Here is a 9,302-nt window from a genome sequence, read left to right on the forward strand (position 1 = left end):
CCCGCCCTCTCGTCAACTCCGCCCCCTCTACGGGCCCCGCCCTCCCATCGGCTCCGCCCCTCTACGGGCCCCGCCCTCCCACTGGCCCCCGCCCACTTGTGGCCGCCCCGATCCGCCCCGCCTTCTCACCGGAGCCGGTCGCTAAGGCAGCTGTGGGCCCGCAGGGCCTCCGCGAAGCTGAGATAGAAGAAGCCGTCCTTGGACATCACATCTCCCAGGAGCCGCACGGCTGGCTGGCTCAGGTTCCCCTCCCCGAGGAGGTATTCCTGGGGACGGCGCGGCCCGGGTCAGGGCCCAGGCAGGCCAGGCCGGCCGGCTCTGTCCCTATTCCCTGGCGGCGGGGGGGGGGCGCTCCCCGCGGAATCTCTGGGTTTAGTGTCGGTTCCCTGGACCTTGACAATACGGTCCCCCCTCTTGTGACAGATGAGGGAAACCAAAGCCCAGAGAGGGGCGTGTCCAGCCTCGTAAGGAAAGGAGGTGGTGGCAAGCCCAAGCCCGGCATCCCCGGTTCCTGCCTTCTGACTCCGCCGGCGCCTAAGCCCCAGGAGCACCGTCCTTGTCCGACTCCCGCTCAGATAGCGACACGTAGGCCCCCACTCACCAGTAGCGTGTGCCTTTCAAACTTCATCATTGCCTTCTTGCAGCCTAGTGTCCGGAGATCTTTGATGGCCTGTGTGGGACAAGCAGACGGTGCTGAGCTGTGGGGACAGGACCAGGGAGGCCCTGCCCACTTCTCTTGCCCACGGCTGCCCATTTACTGCTCTCATTCAAGCCAGGACGTTGCCCATGCTGTGCCCTCAGCTCTGCCCTCCACTGCAACTCAATGTCTCCCCCGGTAAGTCTTTCCGAGTTACAGCGTCACACAGCCCTGGTTGGGTGTTATTCTGCCTGCCCGTCCAGCTCCCGCGCTCCTCACAGGCAGGGATGGCGCAGTCTCAGTTGGCCCCGTGTCCTTCTGGTGCCCAGTAATTACTTGTCATCTGGGTCTCTGTGCATCCAGACGGAAGCCGAGTCCCTCCTGCTGTACCCGTCAGCTGTGACAGGGCACGACTGCCCTATTCTTGGCACCTCCCCTGCCCCAGCCTTTCTGTGGCTCCCCAGCACCTGCAGCCAGAGTTCCAGCCCTCGGCCTGGCGTTCAAGGCGGCTGCCAGGCCCTTGGTCACCATCCCTTAGGGCAGCTCCGGCCTACAGTGCAGTGTCCTGTGCCCAGACCACCCTCTGGTCCCCCCACCTCCACGCCCCTGCTCCTGCTTCCCCATATCATCTCTGCTGGGCACCTGAGTGGCCCTCGTTCACTCCTCTGTTCCTGTCCCGGAAGCCTCCTGCCCCCTCTGATTTCAGCCCTCTCCTTTGTCCACCTGGCTTCTCCCAGGTGGCCAGGGAGCTCCCCGAAGGAGGTGTCCCTTCACTCACACTCACCCTTCCCCTCATGTTTTCCTGGACTCTGTAAACTGGGCAGTGCCAGGGCACAGAAAAGGCCTCCACTAAGTGCCCACACTTGAGGTGGTCCCGGCCACTGAGAAGGGGATGGGAGATGGGGATCAGCAGTATTTAAGGGGAGCCTAAAGACGGAAGAGCCAGTGACAGGAGACCAGAAGGAACGGGAAAACGGCAGCCAGGTCAGGAGGAGGCGTGTGGCTCAGGAGGACAGGGCAGGGGACCAGGGCTGCAGGGCTCGCGGGCGCGCCTACCCTGTTGAGAGCCATCTGGTAAATTTCTTCAGGCGAGCGGCCCTTCTCCTTGGGGTTCAGTTTGTAGCCTAGCTTCTCGGGCATTTTCTCCACCACGTAGTTACGCAGCTTCACCTCGTTCACCTCTGTCCACGTGTTCTCGTCATATTGGGTGAATTTGGTCAGGTTGAGGCCCAGGCTCTTGCAGAGCTCATGGAGGATCCTGAGGGGGTGGAGGTGCCCGTGAGGGTCAGGCGGGGGCGGGGACCCCTCTCCCCAGCGGGGCTTGGAGAAGGGTAGGGGGTAGGTGGGGCAGCTGGATATGGGGTTTGGGGATGGGCATGAGCCTGGGGCAGGGCTAGATTGGGAGTCTTCGGTGCCAGGGACCAGAGACTGAAATGAGAACAAGGCTGGAAGGCGGAGGGTTTGGGTTTGGAGTGGGAGTTCAGGGCTCACTTTCACTGGGGATGAAGTGGAATAGCAACAGAATGGACAGAATGGGTTGGATGGGGGTGGGAGCTGGGGGTGGGGAAAGGACGAGGGTCGGGGAGGACAGAGCTGGGGTTCTGGAAGGGCTGGACACGGTGGCTGGGCGCTTCAGGGGTGCAGTGGTGGGGCTAGAGGTGGGAGGCTGGGAGGACAGAGTTGGGGGCGGAGTCTAGGCCTGACTTGACCAGGGCCGCAAGTTTGGGGTCCGGGTTGGTGATGGAGCCGAGCATCCAGCTGAGTCTGGGCTCGGGCCTGGGCGCGGGGGGGCTGGGGTGGGCGGGGGGGGGGTGCCTGGGGTGGCCCCGCACCTGCTTGGTTGCCAGGCCTGACCTCACCTGTGCGAGCTGGGCATGCGCATGGCCCCCAGCTCCCCAATCCAGCCTGTCTTCCGGTCGCGGTAGGTGAGGATGCGGCCCCCAATCCTATTGTCTGCCTCCAGGATGGTGACCTGGGGAGAGGTGGCAAGCAAGTCCTTCAGCTCTTCCCACCGGCCCCCATCTCCACTCTGTGGCAGCCCCCCTGCACCCCGCCTTCCATCCCCACAGCAGCACAGATGGAGACCAGAGAAGGACCCTTTTTTATGGGGAGGTGAGGGGCTTGGTGGGAGAACAGAAGGTCACAGTGAACATGTACAGTGCGACGGTTGGTTTCCAGACTGCAGCAGGAAGGCTGCTGGGCAGATTTCAGAGGGACTTCCCTGCTCAGGGAGTGGGGAGATTCCTTGTGCAGACTGAAGCCATTGACCCGGCCCATACTCATTCTTGGATTCAGTGAGGGGGACAGTGGTGCGACTTCAGGGGGCACTTCCCCTGTCTGGACTCTCCCTCCCTCTCCACCAACACAAAACCCCCCCAGGAGCTAGGTGGAGGTTTCCAGGGACTTCCCTCCAGGATGAGAGTGGGGCAGGGAAGGTCAAATGTCTCTCAGCACAGACACGCGCCATCCCTCTGGGTTTCAAGTTACTGCAGAGGGTTCCAGGCTCCCGACCCCCAGACCACGAGGAAAGCAGAGCTCCCTCTCCCCTCCCCCCATCAGCCTCTCCCCTCAGGAGGGACGTGGCCGGGTCCCTCCACCCGGGACTCCCAGCTGCAGCAGGAAAGACTCGAGGTAGACCTCCAGCATTACTTCTCACCTTGTGTCCAGCATCGCTGAGCACCTTGGCGGCCACCAACCCGGCCACGCCCGCACCAACCACAACCACCCTCCGGGGCTTCAAGGTCCGATTGAGGCCCAAGGTCACGACTTTGAGCAGCTGCTCGTAGTCAGGGTCGTGCATGCATTTCTCGAAGGGGTCATAGATGTGGGCCGTCTGCCAGTCCAGGGATGCCACCAGGCTGAGGAAGACGGGGACCAGGGCGAGGAGGCGCCAGGCTGGGGGCAGGAGGACAGGGTCAGTGGGCAGGTCGGCGGGTGTGCGGACAGGGGGTGGTGGAGCAAAGCAGGTTCTGCCCCCTCCCCTCCCGACTTACCCAAGGGGTCCATGACTCTTGTGTCTGGGTTGGAGATGTGTCTGGGTCAGAGGGGAAGCAAGGCCGCTGTCACAGGAGCCTGCGTCCCCCCAGCCTGACCCGCTGGGGGCTGCCGGCTCCCACCTCAGCCCTCGCCCCTAGGGCCGTGTGCGTCCCCTAATCCTGGGCTGGCCAGCTCCTGTCCTGCCTCCGTTTCTCCTCTGTCCGCCCTGTCTCCCCGTCCCCCGTCTGGGTCCGTGGGGCCCCGTCTGTCCGCAGCCTCCTCGCCACCTCGGGCTCCCCAGGCACACCCCTCTCTCCTCTGGCCCCTCTGCTGGTCTGCCTGCCGCCGCGTCTCCCTCGCTGGCCTTAAACCCAGTGGCACCCCTCCCTCCCCTCCCTTTTGGGAAACCCAGCTGTGGGAAATGAAACTCCTTTCCTGGGCAGCAGGTCAGATGCTGAGTCTAGTCGAGGCTGGAGTGGGTGGGGGCGGGGAGAGCACATCAATCTGTTTTCTTCCTCTTGCCCCAAATAGTTCAGGGGCAGCTGGGCGGCTGCAAGTACATGCTCAGGCGACCGTGCTGAGCGCGGGGGCTGCCCCTGGCCCCCCTGAGCTGGCCCTTGTGCCTGCCCTCTGCTTTGCCTCCTTCTTGGGGTGGGGGCGGGTGCGGGTGCATTTCTGGCCTTGGGACAGCGTGCTCCCAGGGACAGCTGAGTCCTGTTATGAGTCCTCGGTGTCAGTCATCTTGGTGCCCTGGAGGGTCCTCGCTGGCTCCCCTCCCAACCCATGTGGCCGCTCTGAACCTCAGTTTCCCACTCAGTGACTGCTGCCACGGCGAGCCCAGGGGGATTCAGTGAGTACCCCTCAACCCCAGCCCTGCACCAGGAGCGCTCCCTGCGCCTGCGCTGGGAACCCCTGTGTCGCCTCACTCAGGCCAGAGCATCGGGCGCTTCTGTCTGCCCTGCCTTCGGCCACCGCCACCGCCACCGCCGCCTGTGTGTGCTCTTCTCCTGAGAGGCGAGCTGCAGGCAGGGAGAACAGGCTGACCTGCCTCCAAGGAGCCCCCACCTGGCTCACGGCTTTGGGGCTTTAGCTGGGTCCTTTGAAGGGGTCGGGGATGGAGAGGCGATTGTGGGGACTTTTTTGGGGGTTGGAGGAGCAAGCACAGGAGGGGGGGGGGGTTGGTGGTGGTGAAGAGGAAAGCCAGAGGGCGGCAGGTCCTTGCAGCTGATGGGAAAATCCCAACCGTAAATCAAAGAGGGATGTGGTCTGGTGGAGGTACGGGGGTGGGGAGTGCACAGAGTGAGTCAGAAGGCATCTGAAATGGATGGGTGGGGAGGTGTGGCCAAGAAGGAAACAGAATCAGTGAGCTGGACAGAGCCTCGGAGACACAGAAAGCCAAGGGCGAGTCAGCAGAGACTGGAGGCAAGAGGGACTTTCCCCTGTCTGAGCGGGTCTGTGATCAGAGCTTTGCACTGGACAGATGTGGAACCTGAAACTCAGAGGGGACCGGGGAGCGCCCCAGGACCTGCCCAAGGCCCCAGAGCTGGCAGGCCTTCCCATCACAGAGCCCGCCGGCTTCCTTAGTCAGGCCCTCTGAGGGAGGGAGCTGGCTTGTCCCGGCGGTGCGGAGGTGGTCATTTGCACTGGGGGCCCCCGTGGGGAACGGCACAGCTGGGAGTCCGGCTGATCTTAGGTCCCCGTGCCCTGCCCAAAGGCCCCTCTGCTTTATGGCCAAACAGCACAGTGATGGCCCCACAGGGAAAGGAAGCGGCAAGAACACGGAGGCAGAAAGAGTGGAGGCAGCAGAGCCAAGGGGCCCCAGGCGTGTCTGGGCGTGTCCAGGCGGTGTTCCTAACCACTTAGTTATTAGCTCAGGCTGTGGACTGGGGACGGGCCAGCCGGTGGGACCATCTTTGCGGGGTGCTCCCGCGCACTGCAGGATGTGAGAGGACCACCACTGGCCTCTGGATGCCAGGAGCACTTTGCCCCTCAAGGCTTAACCCCCACTGATGTCTGCATTCCCAGGTGGGGGGAAGCATTGGGCTGGGGTTTGGATGATGTTGGGTGAAACGCCCAAGAGCAGCCAGATATGGTCCCGGGAGCACCTGGCAGGAGGGGAAGTGCTGGAAGGCTGGAGAGCAGAGGTTACTTTGGGGTCAAGAGAGTATGAGTCATTTGGGGATTGCTTGGGTAGAAACGGGACCTCCCAGAGTCATTCCTGATAATGTCAAAGAGATTGGTGTTAGGCTTGATTTTGGGGTAAGAATTAGGGGCAGGAAAACGGGGGTTGGATTGGCTTGGGTTTCCAAAGCTTGGGTTTCCAAAGCTTGGGAGCAGGAGACAAAAGACACACCAGGCTTCCCACCAAATCCAGCACCGGTTGCTTCAGCTGATTTGGAGGTGCTTTTGGTGTTTCTAAGGAACAATGTCAACCCTCTCAGATAAAAACTGTCTTTTGGGTGAAAGCCCTACCTTATTTGACTTGCTTCTGGAACCTCGATGACAGTTCTAACGGGATTAGCTCACCTCTGGAGCAGCCAGAGATCTGGCTCTGGCCCCCCAGGAGCCTCCAAGGCCCCTCAGGACAGCTAACAGTGATGGCGGCCACAGAAGTGGGCGAGGGACAGGGCTAGACCCTCACATATGTTCTCTCCTCTGGGTCAGTTAAAGACCCTGAGTTGTTCTTTAGTTGCTCAGTCGTGTCCGACTCTGAGACCACATGGACTACAGCCTGCCAGGCACCTCTGTCCATGGGATTTCCCAGGCAACAATACTGGAGTGGGTTGTCATTTCCTTCTCCAGGGGATCTTCCCGACCCAGGGTTGAACCTGCATCTTCTGCATTGGCAGGTGGGTTCTTCACCACTGAGCCACCAGAGAAGCCCAAGACCCTGCATGGCCAGTATTAAAACTTTCACCATGTCTCAGAGGAGGGCAGGGCCTACCCAGGGGATGCCAAGAGCCCCAGGAGGGAGTCAGGGGTCCCAACTTGGATGGTCAGGGGGCATGGAGAGTGGAAGGCAGATGCACTCACCTGAGGCCCCTGACCTCTGGCCTGACTGGCAGACAGGAGCCCCTTCCCCTAGGGCGCACCACCCCTCCTTCCTGGCTTTCAGAACCCCGGGGCTACCGTGGGGATACTCACTGCACGGCTGGCTCTGACGGGCTCTCTCAGTGCCCATGGCCTTTCTGCTTAGCCCGGGATGGACGTCATCGTCGGGCGAGGGTGAAACCGGGGTGTCCTGTTTTCCCTGTTAGACTGGCAATGCCAGGGTCCTGGTGTGGGGTCGGATCAGCTGGGAGGCTGTGGAGCGTAGGCCCTCCTGTCTGGAAAGCTTTTTGTTATGAAAAATTTCAAATATAAATAAAAACAGACAGACTAGGATGATGAAGCCAGGTGCCTTTATCACCTCTTAGTTCATCTTACCTCATTTACACTCTCTCCCTCCCCCACTGGATTACTTTAAAACATTACTATTATTTGGGAGGTAAATGCTTGAGGGTGTTTCTGTAAGGCAGGGGTTGGCAAACTTTTTCTATAAACATTTGAAGCTTTGGGGGCCACGTGGTCTCTGCCTGGCCTACTCAACTCCATCATTCCTCCTGCAGTCATATGTAAATGAATGGGTGTGGCTGGGTTTCAATAAAACTTTATTTACAGAAACAGGAAGTGGGGCCATAGTTTGCCAACCTCTGCTCTGAAAGATATAAGAACTATTTGATTTTTACTAAAATTCCAGTATCATTATTGCATTTAAAAATGACATAAAATCAATGCTTATACTTCCCCGATTGACTCAAAACTTTTTTTGTTTTTTAGAACAACACAGTTGGTTTGAATCAACATTCAAAGAGCCCACACTGCATCTGAGTGATACTATCTTTGTCAGTAATCATCACTTTCAGCTCAGTGGATCTGGGGTCTGTGTTCCTAGAACTGGGAGAGTTGGGGAGAACTGATGAGACCCCATGGCCCCAGGGGGGCCTGAGCCTGGCAGAGCAGCCTACCAGATCTGATCTCTGCTGCAAGGACATTTCTGGACGTCATGGGGCTGAACCAGGATGGTGTCTGCGGTGAGGTGCGGGCTGTGCCTAAGTGAGGCATGAGTCCAAAGGGACCAGGGCTGAGGTGTGTGAGGACTGTGGGACAGACAGGCGCAGGGGCAGCTTGGGACAGTTAGGTCTGGGCGGTGTCCATGAGTGGACCTGACTTGTGAGGGTGAGGCAACTCGTGTCTGGGACGTTCTGCAGAGCTGCAGGTCTAGAAGGGAGACTTGGGCTTTTTTTGGCCGCGCTGTGCTGCAACGTAACTTCCCTGACCAGGGACTGAACCTGTGGCTCCTGCAGAAGAAGCAGAGTCTTAACCACCGGACCACTGAGGAAGTCCCAGGAGGGCAGACTTTGAAAGCACCCAGGCAATTTCGAGGTTGACTGAAAACCTCAGGAGCGGTGGTGTGCCAGAGCCGGCTCACACCTTTTCACAAGAGTCATTTAATTTGCAGACCTTTTTGTGGTTTTGGTTTGTGAACCATTATTAAAAGATGAAAACATTTACCATGAGTCTTATTAAAAACAAGGGTAAAACTCAAAATCCATCCACCCCTTGAGTATTTGATTACCTTTTACTATTACATATGTACTCTCCAGGTAAACTGGCTTTATCTACACAGTGTGCCTCCATTTCCCTAATTCATGTTCTCCGACTTCGTCCTGGTGGCTTGAAATCATCCACAGTGGGAGAATTCACACCGTGGAAATGGGCACGTGCTACCTCTGACCCTGGAGGACCAACTACTAAAACACTGACCAGCACACCACTGCTTGGGGATCATCTGTTTCAACCTCCTGTTGAAGATCAAGGGTGCTCTCCCTCGGGAAATGTTTCAAACACTGACTTTTTGATGCCCAGGGGTGCCAGAGGAGGCAGGGGCGTTCTCCCGGGGAAGGGGATGGGCTGTAAGCTGTTTGAGGGCATCTTGGGAGATGAAAAGTCAAAACTGTAAACCCCCAGTTGCTACTCTTCTCCCTAAATAGGGAGAAAAAATGCTGTAACCACTTAGTGAGAAAAAAGATTCACCTTTTTAAAAGCCTCTGACTCCAAATTTAGCCACCACTTTCTTCATGTTAATGAATGAAGAGGAACTTAAGAAGCCTTTCTGCACTGACAGGGAAACGCATCTGTGTTTTCTTCCTGGAAAGGGAAATTGCAGTTACAATGAAGCCAGCATCACGGGGTGGCATTCAGTCACAGCGGCTGGCCCTGTTGCAATCTTGGGGGATCCCTGGTCTTCCAGGAAGCCGTTGGGGGCCATTCTCCCCATGGTGCCCGAGTACCAGAACCACCCCTCCTGCATGGCTGTTGTACCAATTTATTACAACCACCTGCGTTCTTCAAAAGCCTTGTGCGTGAGATCCCTTGGGGTGTGGGAGGAAAATATTAAAACTACAATCTTTTTAAAAAGATTTGATTTGATATGAAGCAATCTTAAAGTTTCTGTTACCATGTTGCTTCTGTTCTACATTTTTATTTTTGGGCTGCAAGGTATGTGGCATCTTAGCTCCCCACAATAGACTGAACCCACACCCCCGTATCGAAGGGCGAAGTCTTTCAATCTTTCAATCACTGGACGGCCAGGGAACTCACTTTGATTGAAAAACAAACTAAAAAAACCAAGAAAGCAATTAGGCTT

The 9,302-nt window shown here is 58.1% G+C and overlaps 1 protein-coding gene and 1 long non-coding RNA gene across 4 annotated transcripts in view; one reads left to right on the top strand and one right to left on the bottom strand.

The window, feature by feature from the left end:
- Positions 1 to 9,302, bottom strand: part of IL4I1 (interleukin 4 induced 1) — a 33,208-nt gene that overhangs the window by 1,290 nt on the left and 22,616 nt on the right. The window contains exons 2-8 of one of the 2 annotated variants that reach the window (XM_065926536.1): positions 8,690 to 8,803; positions 6,758 to 6,947; positions 3,294 to 3,532; positions 2,497 to 2,609; positions 1,694 to 1,895; positions 602 to 670; positions 130 to 266 (exon numbers count right to left, since the gene is read on the bottom strand). In XM_065926536.1, coding sequence (XP_065782608.1) covers positions 130 to 266; positions 602 to 670; positions 1,694 to 1,895; positions 2,497 to 2,609; positions 3,294 to 3,532; positions 6,758 to 6,794 — 797 coding nt within the window. In that variant the 5' untranslated portion in view covers positions 6,795 to 6,947; positions 8,690 to 8,803. Of the gene's footprint in view, positions 1 to 129; positions 267 to 601; positions 671 to 1,693; positions 1,896 to 2,496; positions 2,610 to 3,293; positions 3,533 to 3,630; positions 3,672 to 3,920; positions 3,941 to 6,757; positions 6,948 to 8,689; positions 8,804 to 9,302 lie in introns of those variants that run through there. The other variant, XM_065926537.1, reaches the window with a different exon arrangement.
- Positions 132 to 8,164, top strand: LOC136161560 (uncharacterized). Of its 2 annotated transcripts, none has more exons than XR_010661741.1 (3): positions 132 to 260; positions 645 to 835; positions 7,433 to 8,164. It is a non-coding gene; the product is annotated as an uncharacterized lncRNA (long non-coding RNA). The 2 variants fall into 2 exon arrangements; XR_010661742.1 differs by having other exon boundaries at positions 136 to 260; positions 424 to 835.

This window comes from Muntiacus reevesi, chromosome 2, assembly GCF_963930625.1.
Source record: "Muntiacus reevesi chromosome 2, mMunRee1.1, whole genome shotgun sequence".
NCBI lineage: Eukaryota > Metazoa > Chordata > Mammalia > Artiodactyla > Cervidae > Muntiacus > Muntiacus reevesi.